The sequence below is a fragment of the Musca autumnalis genome, unplaced genomic scaffold, assembly GCF_047663935.1.
Source record: "Musca autumnalis isolate F117 unplaced genomic scaffold, ASM4766393v1 scaffold_5, whole genome shotgun sequence".
Classification (NCBI taxonomy): Eukaryota; Metazoa; Arthropoda; class Insecta; order Diptera; family Muscidae; genus Musca; species Musca autumnalis.
This window is the reverse complement of record NW_027412088.1, coordinates 171,285,837-171,303,615: the sequence shown is the minus strand read 5'-3', so window position 1 is coordinate 171,303,615 and position 17,779 is coordinate 171,285,837. Positions and strand designations below refer to the sequence as shown.

General features: G+C 37.2%; 1 protein-coding gene across 3 annotated transcripts in view; it reads left to right on the top strand.

Annotated features, from left to right (window-relative positions):
- The window catches only part of CalpA (calpain A), a 29,909-nt gene extending 13,279 nt beyond the window's left edge, over positions 1-16,630 (top strand). For 2 of the 3 annotated variants that reach the window (XM_073992100.1, XM_073992101.1), the window contains exons 2-10: positions 1,351-1,582; positions 8,492-8,671; positions 8,754-9,076; positions 9,214-10,078; positions 13,922-14,040; positions 14,393-14,453; positions 14,649-14,796; positions 15,879-16,208; positions 16,281-16,630. In XM_073992100.1, coding sequence (XP_073848201.1) covers positions 1,409-1,582; positions 8,492-8,671; positions 8,754-9,076; positions 9,214-10,078; positions 13,922-14,040; positions 14,393-14,453; positions 14,649-14,796; positions 15,879-16,208; positions 16,281-16,366 — 2,286 coding nt within the window. In that variant the 5' untranslated portion in view covers positions 1,351-1,408 and the 3' untranslated portion in view covers positions 16,367-16,630. Of the gene's footprint in view, positions 1-1,350; positions 1,583-8,491; positions 8,672-8,753; positions 9,077-9,213; positions 10,079-13,921; positions 14,041-14,392; positions 14,454-14,648; positions 14,797-15,345; positions 15,610-15,878; positions 16,209-16,280 lie in introns of all 3 variants that reach the window. The other variant, XM_073992099.1, reaches the window with a different exon arrangement.
- The last annotated feature ends 1,149 nt before the right edge of the window (positions 16,631-17,779 follow it).

The window sequence follows — 17,779 nt, the reverse complement described above, 5'->3', positions numbered from 1 at the left end:
AGTATTAGGGTACAAGTTCCGTCTGCGAAAGGGTGCAACTACAAAAGAAATATAAATGTGGCATTCAAAGGGAAGATTTGTGTGGATCATAAATTAGAAAAAAGAGGTTCAGAATTACCTGAAAAGACAAAAGAAGAGAAAGAGAGAAAAGTAAAGAAAAGAGGGTGGGGTTGGGAAAGTGTTCAGTGTCTTTTGTACAGACAGAAGACCTTCTCAAGGTCTTCTATATGCACAGTAGCGTTTGCAACGTCTTCAATATGGTCAGAAGGCCTTTTCATGGTCTTCTATGTGGGCAGAAGATATTGCATATGGGCAGAATGTCTTTTATGTGGACAAAAGACCCTCTCAGGCTCTTCTATATGAACATAAGACCCTCTTTAAGTCGTTCATATGGGTAAAAGATGTTTTAAAGGTTTTCTATACGTACAGAAGCCTTCTCATAATCTTCTATATGGACAGACTACCTTCTTAAGGTCTTCTTAACGACTCTATGTGGAAATAAGGCCTTTTCAAGGTATTCAAAATGAACAGAATACCTTCTCAATGTCTTCTATGTGGACAATAGACCTTCTTAAGGTCGTTTATAGGGGGCAGAAGACCTTTTCAGTGTCTTCTATGTGGACAAAGGACTTTCTTAATGTCTTCCATATGAACAGAAATACTTTTCAAGGGTTTTTATATACGGAGAAGACCTTCCCAAGGTCTTTAATATGGGAAGAACACACTCTCAAGTTCTTTCATACACAGTTATGACATTGACTTGTGATAAAGACTTTCCTCTAACTCTATTTTGAACAGTTGTTACCTCTTACCTCTGACATTCATGTTGGTAAAAGTGATTTGCATTCGCATCGTATCCTAGGATAGCACATTAATGTTTCCTCTAGAAAATGCTGAGAAATTTGCTAAGTGAATCGGGTTCCGCGTAAAGCATGATGACTGAAGGGCGGGTGTCTTGATTTATATGACAGATATTTTATGGAATTGACAACTTAAATGACGCTTGCTTTATTAAATATGTTATATGTAAATGGCGCTTAACATTGTTTCAATTTGAAGTGACAACACAGCGCACTTTATAAAGTTCATCTGACGTGTTTATGTTCAACCATTTAAAAAACGTTCCTATAAATACAAAACAAAACTATTTTAACATCTTCCTGAAACCCAAGTGTATTATCTAAAACATATTAATAAAAGAAAACTTAAAAAAAGATGTTTAAAACATTTTCGAAAACTCTTGTCAACAAGTGGTTGCTTTATCCCCTTATTTATAAACTAATCGAAACACTTCAAATTAATTACTTATCAAATAAATACAATTGTCTCTCTCTCCTTTTCTTCAAACAGAATTAACATTTATATACAAACACATAAAATAAAATATAAATAACAAAATAAACTAAAGATGGATGAGATAAAGGGATTCTTCAGACAAGCCGGCAAGGAATTCCTTAATGCTGCCGGCGATGCAGCCATGGGTGCTGCCAAAGAAGTCATGGGTTCGGTGATCAATGAAATTTTCATTAAGAAAGAGGCTGAAACCAAAAGAATTCTACCCAGCATTAAAAATATGAGAGTGGTAAGTTATAGTTTTGAAATGAAGTGCACTTTATAATGGTTTTCTTAAAAAAAACACCTTAATTTCAAATATCCTACATTATTATTTCATCCCATAATCAAAACAAAAAAACCCTTATTATTCTATAAATTATAACAAAATTTGAGGTTCCCAAACGTACACAATTGGTATGTAGCAACATTCTAAATCCAAAGATATAATAATTTTTAGTTTTATTCCTGTTTTTTCTTCTTCTCTGTAAAGTTTATCTATTTGTTTAAATGTTTTTTTTTTCTCTGTATATGAAAGGCCAAGGAAATTTTTGTTAACTTTTGCTTTGAGAGGCATTGTGTGATCAGTGATGTATTTTGTGTGAACACTGATTTGAATCTTATTTAAAATGACAACTAAAACGCGAAGATAATACACATTTATTTTAGAATATAAATTATGTGTTTTACTGAAACCTGTTTGATGTGATTGAGCTATAAGAAATTGTAGTACATTTACATTAGGCAATTTTACTTGCAACAGTCAATGTCCATATTTACATTAGGCAATTTTCTTTGCAATTGTCAGTTTGAAGGAGAGGGGAGAGGCAGATAACCCTTTGCCTCTCAACACCCTCTCTCACCAACAAACTGACAATTGCCGCAAGAAAAATTGCCTAATGTAAATATGGACTATAGAGAGGGTGTTGTGCAAGTTCACCGGAGATGACTTTTCCCATACAAAAGTTCACCGGAGATGACTTTTCCTATACAAAAGTTCACCGGAGATGACTTTTCCCATACAAAAGTTCACCGGATATGAGTTTTCCCATACAAAAGTTCACCGGAGATGACTTTTCCCATACAAAAGTTCACCGGATATGAGTTTTCCCATACAAAAGTTCACCGGAGATAACTTTTCCCATACAAAAGTTCACCGGAGATGACTTTTCCCATACAAAAGTTCATCGGAGATGATTTTTCCAATACAAAAGTTCACCGGAGATGACTTTTCCCATACAAAAGTTCACCGGAGATGACTTTTCCCATACAAAAGTTCAACGGAGATGACTTTTCCTCTATAAAAGTTCACCGGAGATGACTTTTCCAATACGAAAGTTCACCGGAGATGACTTTTCCCATACAAAAGTTCAACGGAGATGACTTTTCCCATACAAAAGTTCACCAGAGATGACTTTTCCTATACAAAAGTTCACCGGAGATGACTTTTCCCATACAAAAGTTCACCGGATATGAGTTTTCCCATACAAAAGTTCACCGGAGATGACTTTTCCCATACAAAAGTTCACCGGAGATGACTTTTCCAACACAAAAGTTCACCGGAGATGACTTTTCCAATACAAAAGTTCACCGGAGATGACTTTTCCCATACAAAAGTTCAACTGCATGAAGTAAAATTACCTAATGTAAATCTGCGCATAGTTTTTTTATATTCTCATTAAGCTGGTTCACACATTAAGGTAATAGGACATTAGACTGGCAAGCCACACATCAAACTTTTGGCTCTCAAACCAAATGCTAAAATATTTCATGAAAAATTTTTAGGTTTTCTTTCCGGGAGAAGGTGAAAAAAAAGAAAACAATTCTCACCCTTCTATCGTGAAGGTCGTGAGTGCTTAGTAATATTTTTAATTTTTCTTTTGCTAAATTATTAAGGTATTTGGCCACACATCAAATTTTCGCAATGTGTAACCTCTAAACTTTCAATGCAAAAATTAAACGCCTAACCTCTAAGTTAATCAGGGCAATCATGAATATTTCCCTCGGAATTTTCCGCAGAGAAAATAATTTTAGAAAGTGAAATTCTTTTAAAATCAGTATTTTAAAACGTTAAATACTACTAGAATCACTTAAAATTCCCTTTTTGGACATTAATATGGAAATAAAAAATTGTGAACATGGGGAAAGGGAACAAATTCCGCACGGAATTTTTATTCGTTGTTGCCCTGAATAAATTTTTTTCCATAAGGCCGTTTTATTGTACTTCAATTGGCGAATTTCTTTCTGTGTTATCTCTCTAACAATTTTTGATTCTAAATATCAAAATGTATTCCAAATTTATTTTTTTTTTTTTTTTTTTGTTCTTATTATTCAATGTAATTTGCATTTTGATATTTTTTGTTTGAATGTTTGTAAATTGAATTCGTCTCAAAAAACATACGTCAAATTACACATTTATTGCACAAAGTGAGACTAAATTTATCTGCAGGGATAGCGCGACTTCATACTGAGACTGATGCTATGAAGAGGCGCGAACCGGCAAACCCCGATAGGGTGACAGTGCGAACAGATGAGTATTAAGTTTGATAATATATTTTTCTGTCGAGGTCCAGGATGATTACAAATACTATCCGAAATTCTAAATCAGGCAAAGCATGGACTCGAACTAGCCGAAACAGCAATATAAGCAACCATGACTAGAGAATCAAACTAAAGACCTCACCCTGTCGGACGGCTATAGTTTTGAGTCAAATTCGGAAGAAGGGATGATTACCTACAACCTCCGCTAAAGTCACGCAAGGATGCCGGGAAAATTTATTTGACATATATTGTATGAAAATGACAACTTAAATCCACTGGATTTTCTAGTCTGAACGGGGTATTATATACTAGGAATAGGTAATGGAAAGCAATAATCGATTTTTCGACTTTTCGATTATGGTCTAAAATTAATAATGCGATTTTTCGGTCTTGCGATTATTTCAGTTGTCTTAAGCTGAGTACACATTGCCAGTTTTGAATGACAGCTTTGTTGATGCTTGCTAGTGTGGCCGTTGATTTATGTCATTCATCATGCAACCACAAAATGTTTTGTGGTTGCTGGACGGTTGGACAGTTATCGATAACTGCGAAATATCGACATTCAAAACTGACAATGTGTACTGTTCTTTAAAACTCAACTTTCAACTTTTTCATAACCGTAGAAAATCGATTATAATAGATTATTCGTCGATTATCGAGTTTTCTTTTGAAACTGTAAAACCGCCAAAAGTGTAAAACCGGCAAGTCAACAATCTATGGGCAAACTCGAAAATCGATCACAAGATAATCGATTATGCGATTTTTCCTCCAGTTAAAAGTCGACTATGATTTTTAGATTTTTGACTACAAAAAGTCGATTAATCGATTAACCGAAAGTCGACTTACCTATCCCTATTATATACAACAATAGCACTTCAAACCATGTCCCCTTCACACCATATCCACATATATTGGTCAATGACTAACCTAAAACAGGCCGTGTCACAGGTCATTGAAATACCCAAAGCTTTTGATCCCTTCAACCGCGCCACACAAGAACATTGAGCAAACAAACCTTCGCCCTGTGTGGAAACTTTGGAAAGTCGCCAGTCGTGCATGGAGTTCAAGAGCAAGAAGTCAAAGCTGGCTCCATTGACTGAAACAGGGAGTTCCACAAGGAGGGGCGATATCTTCCGAACTGGATAACATTGCCCTTTCCTGTTTTCAATCCCTCCAGACAACGATTTAAATTGTCATATTTGCGGATGATCGCACTATCATGACGTTGGGTCCCATCATTCTATTTAAATGTTGTATCGCCTTCTTTCGCTCGAGGAATTTGCACTAAACCAGATCTCTTAGATAGTTGCAATTAGAACTGCACTTGACTGTGTGAAAAACCTTCCGAGTTCTTGGACGAAAACTGAGGTATTTCATCTTCTCAGAAGATGATGGCTTTTCAGTCGGCCCAACCATCTTGACTTCCTTACAATCCGTGAAGTTCCTAGAACAGATTGTCCCTCTGATTTATAATTGTCTTTCGGGTTTTAGCCGCCGTAGAAGAAAACTCTTCACCAATTGATCTCGTTGGATTTAGTTCTCCTTTACGAATTTGCTTCGGTTTAGGGGCAGGTTTTTTAGCCTTCTTCATTCCTTTCTGCCTCCTCATCACTGCAGTGAATCTTTGATTTCCTGAGAAGCCACCGTTTTCATGGGCGAAGGTTAAGGCCTTCGGAGAAGCGGGAAGCGTTTTACAATTTTTTTTTGCGTCTTCTTTTTTGGTTCGTCTTCTCCGAAGATAATGGGTTTTCAGTCAGTTCAAACACCTTGACTTCCTTACAATCCGTGAAGTTCCTAGAACAGATTGTTCCTCTGATTTATAATTGTCTTTCGGTTTTAGTCGCCGTAGAAGAAAACCTCTTCACCAATTGATCTCGTTTAAGGATCTCGTTCGATTTAACTCTCCTTTACGAATTTGCTTCGGTTCAGGGTAGGTTTTTTTGCCTTTATTCCTTTTGATTCCTCATCAATGCTGTGAATCATTGAGTGCCTGAGAAGCCACGGTTTTCAAGGGCGAAGGTTCAGGCCTTCGGAGAAGCGGACACGTTTCACACTTTTTTGCTGCGAAGCTTGGTTCGTCTTTTCAGAGAATAGTTAGTCTTCTCAGAAGATGATGGCTTTTCAGTCGGCCAAACCACCTTGACTTCCTTACAATCCGTGAAGTTCCTAGAACAGATTCTCCCTCTGATTTATAATTGTCTTTCGGGTTTTAGTTGCCGTAGAAGAAAACTCTTCACCAATTGATCTCGTTTAAGGATTTCGTTCGATTTCGTTCTCTTTTACGAATTTCCTTCGGTTTAGGGTAGGTTTTTAGCCTTTATTCCTTTTGATTCCTCATCAATGCAGTGAATCATTGAGTGCCTGAGAAGAAACCGTTTTCAAGGGCGAAGGTTGAGGCCTTCGGAGAAGCGAAGATGATGGCTTTCCAGTCGGCCCAACCACCTTGACTTCCTTGCAATTCGTGAAGTTCCTAGAACAGATTGTCCCTCTGATTTATAATTGTCTTTCGGTTTTAGTCGCTGTAGAAGAAAACCTCTTCACCAATTGATCTCGTTTAGTTCTCCTTTACGAATTTCCTTCGGTTTAGGGTACTTTTTTGCCTTTATTTCTTTTGAATCCTCATCACTGCAGTGAATCATAGACTGCCTGAGAAGCCACCGTTTTCATGGGCGAAGGTTGAGGCCTGCGGAGAAGCGAACATGTTTCACAATTTTTTGGTTTCGTATTTTCAGAGAATAGTTATAGTCTTCTCAGAAGATGATGGCTTTTCAGTCGGCCCAACCACCTTGACTTCCTTACAATCCATGAAGTTTCAAGAACAGATTGTCCCTCTGATTTACCCTTGTCTTTCGTGTTTTAGTCGCCGTAGAAGAAAACCCCTTCACCAATTGATCTCGTTCGATTTAGCTCTCTTTTACGAATTTTCTTCGGTTTAGAGGTAGGTTTTTTAGCCTTCTGCATTCCTTTCTGCCTCCTCATCACTGCAGTGAATCATTGACTGCCTGCGAAGCCACCGTTTTCATGGGCGAAGGTTGAGGCCTTCGGAGAAGCGAACACGTTTCACACTTTTCTGCTGCGAAGCTTGTTTCTTCTTCTCGGAAAATTATGGTTTTTCAGTCAGTTCAAACACCTTGACTCCCTGTGGAAGTTCCTAGAACAGATTATCTCTTTTCTCTTGCCTTTCGGGTTTGAGTCCATCTTAGAAGCGGACGCCTTTGTCAATTTTTCTGCTTTATGATTCTCATTCGGTTTGGAGGTAGCTTCGGAGGTAGCCCTCGGCACATAGGATACGTTTTGTTTCGCGTTGAGCGTTGAAAACAACAACCACATGAAAAATGTGTAAGTTTGTTCACGAATTTTTCATGTGGTTGTTGTAACGCAACGCTGAACGCGCCGTATGTGCCAAAGGCTTAAAGCGTCGGTCCGTTGAACGTCGCGTTACAACAACCACATGAAAACTTCAAGGACAAATTTGGCATCACTTCCACATTTTTCATGTAGTTGTTGTTTTCAACGCGCAACGCGTCACACAACGGATCGATCGTATGTGCTGGGGCCTTAACAACGGTCCAAATGTTTATTCTGGTGTCGGCTTATAGAATGTTTACACTGAATAGTTGCACTGAATTTTTGTGAGACATCCATATGTTGACATAACATATTTGGTCTGTTCCTTTACTTTTGAAAATGGTAAAACCGGCAAAAGTAGTAAAAGTTGTAAACTGCACCCATATGAATTATGTGGTCTCTGAAGTAAAGGAACGCATTTCGAGTTAAAACTTGAAGATTTTTGCACGTAAAGGAACCATGGCAGAACTACCAGGTAGTGGCATCGTAAAATTTTGAATATGTTATGTCAAAACTTTCTTTATGTTGTTGGGGAAATTACAACAAAGATCATTTTTTTGTAAAGGGATTTGACTTTTCATATTCGATCAGCTGGTGTGATACCACTACCTGGTAGTTCTGCCATGAAAGGAACAGAGCTATTACCAGCATTAAAAGGGCTAATCACACGGTCAGATTTGTTTGTTGCAAACTCATCACTTAAACCTAATTTACACTTGCACTTAAAAAGAAGTGTTTTGGGCAAATGCGTATTTTATTTAACGGATATTCATTGGAATTGAAAACTTAAATGGCGTGTTTTATTAAAACGTGTTTGATATTAAAGTCATGTTTACATTAGAGCTTTTTTTATTTGACGTATATGCAATGGAATTGACACGTTATATATACCCACTCGATTTCATAAATCCAGTTATATTTAAACGTAATATTAGAGTGAAATAAATCGAAAAGCATGGTTTTGAACGCCCAATTTTAATATTTTGTAATAAGAATGATAAGTATTTTTGAAAGATTTTTATTTATTTTATGTTTTATGCCAAACATTTGTATTGAGTGATAATAAATCCTTACAATAATGTACCAAAAATGTCCTAAAACATTACAAAATTTGTAATTTTTTTTTTAATTTTTGCACGTCCTGATTTTGTTGCACAAAATTTATTGTACAAAATTAATGTCATCAATAACCTAAGATTTTTTCACAAACACCTCTCTTTCAATGCAACTTTCTAATCTTTGTTGATTTTCTACCACCCTCCCCCCAAAGCTTGGTGAAACAGCAGCATATTCCCACAGGCCACGTCAAGATATACAAGATTTTGATACCATACGCCAACAGTGTCTAAATAGTGGTTCACTGTTTGAAGATCCTTTGTTTCCAGCCAGTGATGAATCTCTTATGTTCTCCAGACGTCCAGATCGTTACATCGAATGGCTTAGACCTCATGTAAGTATGGAGATTTCTTATTTATTTATTCTTGTTCCGATAATAAATATTCTCTCAAATTCTCTTTGCAATTCTCTCTCAGGAAATCTGTGATGATCCTCAATTCTTTGTAGAGGGTTATTCTCGTTTTGATGTCCAACAAGGTGAATTGGGTGATTGTTGGCTATTGGCCGCCGCCGCAAATCTCACACAAGATTCGAATCTCTTCTTCCGTGTTGTGCCACCAGATCAAAGTTTTGAGGAGAATTATGCTGGTATTTTCCATTTCCGTTTTTGGCAATATGGTAAATGGGTGGATGTGGTCATTGATGATCGTCTACCCACCAGCAGGGGAGAGCTGATGTATATGCATTCGGCGGAGAAAAATGAATTCTGGAGTGCCTTATTGGAAAAAGCCTATGCCAAGTAAGTTACAAGAAGTGGGGGAGTTACATAAGCAAACCGGACATAAGCCAGAGTGCAAAGCCGCATATGTGCCTTTACTTTCAAACAAGAATACAACCCTGGTTCTCTTAACTAACATCTCACTTCCCTATTTTCAGATTACACGGTTCCTATGAAGCCCTGAAGGGCGGTTCAACCTGTGAAGCCATGGAAGATTTTACCGGTGGTGTCACTGAATGGTATGACCTCAAAGAGGCCCCGCAAAATTTGTTCAGTATTTTAGCCAAAGCAGCTGAACGCAACTCTATGATGGGTTGCTCATTGGAAGCTGATCCCAATGTGTTGGAAGCCGAAACCCCTGAAGGTTTAATTCGCGGCCATGCCTACTCCATAACAAAAGTTTGTATGATCGATATTGCCACACCAAATCGTCAGGGAAAAATACCCATGATACGTCTGCGCAATCCATGGGGTAATGAGGCCGAATGGAATGGCCCGTGGAGTGATGGTTCACCCGAATGGCGTTACATACCCGATGATCAGAAACATGAAATTGGCTTAAATTTTGATCGTGATGGTGAATTTTGGATGTCATTCCAAGATTTCCTTCATTACTTTGAACGTGTTGAGATTTGTAATTTATCACCCGATTCCTTGACTGAAAGTCAACAGAATGATGGTAAACGTAAATGGGAAATGTCTATGTTTGAAGGTGAATGGACACAGGGTGTTACCGCCGGTGGTTGTCGTAATTTCCTGGATACTTTCTGGCATAATCCTCAATATGTCATCTCTTTGGAAGATCCCGATGAGGAAGATGATGATGGTAAATGTACCGTTATTGTGGCCTTAATGCAAAAGAATCGTCGTTCGAAGCGTAACTTGGGTATGGAATGTTTAACAATCGGTTTTGCCATTTACCATTTGAATGAACGTGATCTGCAAGTACGTCCTCAGGGTTTGAGTTTCTTCAAGTATCGTTCGTCGGTGGCGAGATCACCACATTTTATTAACACACGTGAGGTAAGTAGATAACTGTTATTATAACACCTTTTTTTAATGTAGCCTTAGTTTCAAAAAGATAAGTGCCAACAACCAACACTGTTCTATTGCGCGGTCTGTTGTGACGTAAGTTCTAGGCTAAAATGTGTGGAGGCGTAAAACATCCTTGGACTTTGTTAGGAATTGGTTCAAACTCTGTACATCGTAATATTTATTTCAAACTAAGATCAAGTTCGGAAAATTGTTCCGAACCTTCGGGAATCTCTCAAAAAAAGTTAAAAGATTTTTGATTAAATGCAGTTTAATGACTTTTTGAGAAATGTTATGAACTTTTTACCGAAGGTAAATGTTGCTTGCGAAAGACCTCACGATACGGTTGGCTGCTTAAAGCTGAAAACTCATCCAACGTTTGAGTAAAGTTTTGTGTAATTTCCGGTAAAAGAATATGTTAGTAATCAATTTGAAGTCTGTGTAAACATAGTATGAATCAATGTGTGTCATCACTGTTTGAATAGCATCCCTGCATAAAGTACTTTTATTTGCATTCATGTATATTTGTATTTGTATATGTAATATTGTAAGAGCACAATTTTTCTTTCAATAAACGATTATCATCTCAACAAACAACAGAATAAAAGACAAAGTGCTGACAAGTTGTATTTTTTCTTTATTCTTCTACCAGAAATGACACAAAACTTTACTCAAACGTTGGATGAGTTTTCAGCTTAAAAAAGACCTCAATAAGAATACCCAAAGATGTCTTCTGTCTCCTTTAGAAGACCTCAACAAGTTTTCTCCTGCCTATATCAGACAATCATATATCTTCTGTTGCCTATAAAATACCTCAAAGGCTCCGCTGTTGTCTGTAGAAGGCTTTAACAGGTCTTTTGTTTCCAAGAGAAGATCTTAACAAATCTTTCGTTGCCAAACAAGATCTTCAGAAGTCTTCTTTTGCCTATAGAAGAATTCAAAAGCTTTTCTTCTATTTATAGAATACCTCAAAAAGTTTTTTGTGTAGAGAAGACTTCAAAAACTCTTCTGTTGTTGCCCCAGAAGGTCTTTTATTGCCTAAGGACATCAAGAGGCCTTCTGTGCCTAAGGAAGATTTTAATAGATCTATAGACGACCACAATAAGTTTTGTATTGCCTTAAGTCAGGGTCGCCCATCTGTATACTGCGGGCGCCCACTGAGTTGTTTTGCTTTTGCCACTCTCCCTCATTCACAGTGTGCGTGAGCAAAACACGACTGATAAACATCATGTGGTTGTTGTTTTTTCACCTATACATATACACTTGCTTCAGTTTGATGGTATTCTGTTGGGCGACGCTGCCTTAAGTAGACCTCAAAGGGCATTTTGCTACTTAATAATGACCTCAAGAGGTCTTCTCTTGCCTAAAGAAGATCTCATGGACTGCGGAGATGAGCATAGAATCGAATGTACTGTTTGATGACAACAGAATTCCAACCACTAACTACCTCAAGATTCTTGGGGTAACATTCGATAGTATCTTCACATCATCCGCGCTCGCCACAACGATCTGCGACAAGGTGAAATGTAGGAACAGGGTTCCCTAATCGGCCAACAGCACTTGAGGTGGTCGGTCTGTGGTAAGCTATGACGAGCCGGTGTGTTCCAGTGTGTGTGCATCGCGAAGGAAAAATACACAAACCTGGTAGTTTTGGCTCATCTACACTCACGTTTAGTGGAGCCGCCGAAATTCTTATAGGACAAGGATTTATGACACCGTGCAAAACATCTGCCCAGCATTCGGCACAGACCCGCACGAAGACCCTTACGGTGGTTTTCTATCCTACAGAAGACCCCCACAGTGTTTTTCTATCCTCTAGAAGACCCCTACGGTGTTCTTCAATCCCATAGAAACTTCTACGATTCTATCATATAGAAGACACCGACGATGATCAACGATGTTTTTCCAACCCATAGAAGATCTCTACGGTGTTCTTTTATCCCATAGAAACTTCTACGATGGATGGGTTTCTAACCTATCGAAGACACCTACGGTGATATTCAATCCCATAGAAGGCCCCTACGGTGTTCTTCTATCCCATAGAAGACCCTTGCGGTGATCTTCTAAACTATGGTTATTTTATCATATAGAAGACCCGTACGGTGGTCTTATAATCTATAGAAGATCCCTATGGTGGTCGTCTGTCCTCTAGAAGACCCCTACTGTGCTATTCTATCCTATAAAAGACCCCTACGGTGGTATTCTGTCCTATAGAAAACCCATACGGTGGTCTTTTATCCTATATAAGACCCCTACGGTGGTCTTCTATCCTATAGAAAACCCCTATGGTGGTCTTCGATCCTGTAGAAAACCCCTATGGTGGTCTTCGATCCTATAGAAAACCACTACGGTGGTCTTCTATCCTATAGAAGACCCCTACGGTGGTCGTCTGTCCTCTAGAAGACCCCTACTGTGGAATTATATCCTATAACATACCCCACGGTGGTATTCTATCCTATAGAAGACCCCTACGGTGGTATTCTATCCTAGAGAAGACCCCTACGGTGGTCTTCTATCCTACAGAAGACCCCTACGGTGGTCTTCTATCCTGTAGAATAACCTTACGGTGGTCTTTTTTCTTATAGAAGACCCCCTTCTAACCTACGGTGTTCTTCTATCCCACAGAAGACCCTTGCGGTGATCTTCTAAACTATGGAATAGCCCTACGGTGTTCTTCTATCTTCTATCCTATAGAAGACCCCTACGGTGGGGTTCTATAATATAGAAGACACCTACGGTAATCTTCTATCCTATGCACGTCTTCTATGATTGTCTTTTAACCTATAAAAGACCCCTAAGGCGATCTTTTATCCTATAGAATACCCCTACGGTAGTCTTCTATCCTATAGAAAACCCCTACGGTGTTTATCGATCCCATAGGGGTCTTTATGGTGGTCCTCTATTTTATAAAAGACCCCTGCGATGTTATTCTATCCTATAAAAGACCCCTACGGTGGTAATCTATCCTATAGAAGACCCCTACGGTGGTCTTCTGTCCTATAGAAGACCCGTACGGTGGTCTTCTATCCTATAGAAGACCCGTACGGTGGTCTTCTATCCTATAGAAGACCCGTACGGTGGTCTTCTATCCTATAGAAGACCCGTACGGTGGTCTTCTATCATATAGAAGACCCGTAGGGTGGTCCTCTATTCTATAGAAGACCCCTACGGTGGTCTTCTATCCTATAGAAAACCCCTACGGTAGTCCTCTATCCTATAGAAGACCCCTACGGTAGTCTTCTATCCTATAGAAGACCCCTACGGTAGTCTTCTATCCTATAGAAGACCCCTACGGTAGTCTTCTATCCTATAGAAGACCCCTACGGAGGTCTTTTATCCTATAGAAGACCCCTACGGTGATATTCTATCCTATAAAAGACCCCTACGGTGGTATTCTATCCTAAAGAAGTCCCCTACGGTGGTATTCTATCCTATAGAATACCCCAACAGTGGTCTTCTATACTATAGAAGACCCCTACGATTGTTTTCTATCCTATAGAAGACTCCTACGGTGGTATTCTATCCTATAGAAGACCCCTACGGTGGTATTCTATTCTATAGAAGACCCCTACGGTGGTATTCTATCCTATAGAAGGCCCCTACGGTGGTATTCTATCCTATAGAAGACCCCTACGGTGGTATTCTATCCTATAGATGACCCCATACGGTGGTATTTTATCTTATAGAAGACCCCTACGGTGGTCTTTTATCCTACAGAAGACACCTACGGTGGTCTTCTATCCTATAGAAAACCCCAACAGACTGCTTCTTGTTTTACTTGTTGCTTATAACCTCAAAAATATATAAATTCTTTTACATTTCTTTCTTCCCCAGGTCACCGCCCGCTTCAAATTGCCCCCTGGTCATTATTTGATTGTACCATCCACATTCGATCCCAATGAAGAGGGTGAATTTATTATTCGTGTCTTCTCTGAAACTCAAAACAACATGGAGTATGTATCTTAAGTCAATGTTTGTAATTATATAACAACGTTTGCATGAAATGTTTTAATGTTAATATAACATTTACACTAGGGCTTATTATTAAACAGCAGTGATAAAGTACTTGATTTATTTTACATTGAATACTTATGAATCTGTCAAATATATCAAGTTGGAGTCATTTATTGTCTTGATAAGCAGCTCTAGTTTAAACCTAGTCTTATTATATACAGTTTACAATTAATTTAAATTTATTTAAAAGAAAAGCTTTTGTTTTTTATTGTTCTACCCCCTTTAGTTGTTTATCGTCTGTTTCTATGCAAATTTTAAATAAACCAAAAAAAAATATTCAACTTTTTTTAGAGAAAACGATGATCATGTCGGTTATGGAGATGCTGAAGACAATGATAATAGACCTGGCGGAGTAAGTACTAAGGGAAATTTAATACAAAAATGGGTGATTTTAAGGGCTTGGGAGATTAATTGTGATTTTTATTACTTTTTTGGTTGGTTGTAGTTTAAGTAGAATTTTGGGTTCTTTAGTTTTATTATTGTATGTTATTTGTAAGAATATAACCAAACAAATCATTTACTCGCCCTTACAACGAACCTTATATAGCTCTACCCCAACATGCCTTCACCTGTTGCTCCTCCAGTGGATCCCCAAAAGGAAGCTTTGGCCCGTCTCTTCAAGAGTGTGGCTGGTGCTGATATGGAAGTTGATTGGATGGAATTGAAACGTATTTTGGATCATTCCCTAAGGGATGGTAAGTTTCGCCATGCAAATAACCCTCGTTTCTTTTTAAGATTCCTCTTAATTTGTTCTAATAATCGACTTGTGATTCTAAGTCAATTGATTGGCTGAATAACAACAAATATTTGTTTCAAAACAAAATATTCAATATGAGTTTATTTTAAAGTTAATTACCTGGGTTCTGCACAACAATTTATACTCATCTCTCATACATTTGTAGTTGTCATTTAGTATGTCATTTGTATTTAAAAAAACAACAATTTGAAGCATCAGCACCGTAGTTATGGCTTGGTATCTAATATTAGTTTTGCATGTGATTTGTTTTTGTTTATTTCCTTTTTGTCTATATAAAACAAATTATTTTGTTTTTTGTTTTGTTTTTATCTTTATTTCGTGATAGTAGCATTAATTATTAAATTAGATAATCAAAACCTGTTCCACATTCTTTTTTTGTTTTTTCTCTCGCCACTTGTCATACATTCCAAAAATCTTCCAAAACAATCAAAAAAATAAAAACTAAAAAACACACATAAAAACAAAATGCAAAAAAAAACATATGCAGAATTACCAATTACCACGTCAAATCTAGAGACAGCTCAAAATGTTAAAGAAAACTTTGCGCCATTGGCCCAGGAAAATGGTAATGTGCCAAATTCGAACAACAATGAACTCGATGTGGGCAATATTTTGAATAGCCTTGTCTCATTGTTGTGTGGCCTTTGTAATAAAGATAATAGTGCACAAGAAATGTTTGGATTAGACGATCAAAACAATACGACGCAACCGCTGTATGACCCTAAACGCAATGATGACTACAATAGCCAGGGTGAGCAATTACAAACTACGTACTTTAGCACGAAAAACTACATATGTATATTTATAAAAATCATTTTTATAATTCCCAAAAAACATGGTGTTGGTCATGAATTCGTTTTTTTACATATTACAATGCAAGCTTCTGTGCCCGGTGATTTGATTTTGTTAAAGCCTAAAAATATGCCACACAAAATTGTGAAAAACTTCAATTATTTAAATTTTTTTAATACAACTGACTTGTTACTCATCGCTCCCATTTTATTCTCTTACTTATTTCAGTAATGACCGCCACCCCAGAAGGTTTCTCCAAGGATATATGCCGTTCCATGGTGGCCATGTTAGATGTAGACAAATCTGGTAAACTAGGTTTAGAAGAGTTTGAAGCTCTACTAACCGACATTGCCAAATGGAAGGCTGTATTCAAAATCTATGATGTCCATCAGACGGGACGCATTGATGGTTTCCAGCTGCGTCAAGCCCTTAACTCAGCTGGTTATCATTTGAACAATCGCATTTTGAATGCCCTGGTCCATCGTTACGGTTCAAGGGATGGTAAAATTGCATTTGACGACTTCCTGATGTGTGCTGTTAAAATTAAGACCTATATAGGTAGGGAGTTCAACACACAATCATCACATTATAAACATAATAATGTTATATTTATTTTTCTTTTCCCCGCAGATATCTTCAAGGACAAAGATACCGAAAACACAGAAACTGCAACATTTACAATGGATGAATGGATTGAAAGTACAATTTACTCTTAAGTCGGCTAATATTTTTGTTTAAAACAAAATAAAGCTTTTTCTTCTTTTTCTAAAAATAACAGAAACAACAACAATGATATAAACCATAAATTGTATATGAAATATTTATATATTTCTCTCTATCTCTCTCCCCTCTCGAATTATTCTTGTCCAGTCTCTTTTTATAAATTCATTTATAGTTCTTATCTGTAACTGACTGTATTCGTATTTAATTGTATTGTTTTTTTATTATAATTATTAATAAAATAAAGTATCAGAAACAAATGCTATTTCTTTCAAAATTATAGGAGATTTTGATTGGAATGGAATGGAATAACCCAAAGGAAAAGATCCAATCAAAAAATATTCTTGAAATTGGAAACAATAAATATTTTCATGGCCCCAACATGAATATCAATTCCCCGTGAGTTTCCTCCCTCTCTCCATTAAGTTGCAATGACAGAGAGACAAAACTCACGGAGAGTTTACATTCATGATCGGGTGAACGGCACTAATGTAAAAGAAATTAACATTTTTAATGTTTTGAGCATGGTAGAACAAATACAAGGTAAAGTTATTACTACAACAAATACAACTCGAACAACAACCACAAAGGAATTTGTTTTTGTTTGTAACGTTACTGCCAGTTGTATTTGTAAACAAAACAAGAAAATGTCTATAAATTATTGGAATTTAAAAAACTAATAATTTTTCACATTTGGTTGAATATTTTGGAAAACATGAATGAAAATTCGTTACATTTTCAATTTTTATGGTTCCACATCATTCCACTAAATGCATAAATTCTCGCAGAAAGTAGAATTCTTGCAGAAAAGTTTGGGGTCGCTGGAAATTCATAGAAAAAGGAGAAGCTGTTTCAATGTTTTGTTTTAGAAATCAAAGAAGCACATGTTTATTAGGGCTTTATTTTTTTAAATTTTAACAAAATACCTCACATATCAACAAACGTTGTATCGCCTCTACAAGCGGGGATTTACTGCGCGGCTTATCGTTCGAACTTGGAGGAGGTTACATATCATTGATATGAAGAAGTCTTTCTGGGAAATGGTTTTTTCCGAATGATATATTTTTTTTCTCAAAAAATATATGTCCCTAATGTACATCGAAATAGAAATGAATGTATAAAATGTCATATGAAATTTGACACTAACACTACAACCCAGTTCAGGCAGCTGGGTATTGCTGCTACCTTTTCTTGTTCTACCATGTGTTTTGAGGTTATAATCAACAAAAAAAAAAAAAAAAACAAAAAAAAAAACGATTTGTTGACTTTGCTGCGAGCTAAATACCCTCAGCCAATGACTATATATAAAAAAAAAAAATCAATAGTCCTCATACTTATATTCCAAGAAAACAACTCCAGTATAGAAGACTACCGTAGAGGTCTTCTATATCATACCGTAGGGGTCTTCT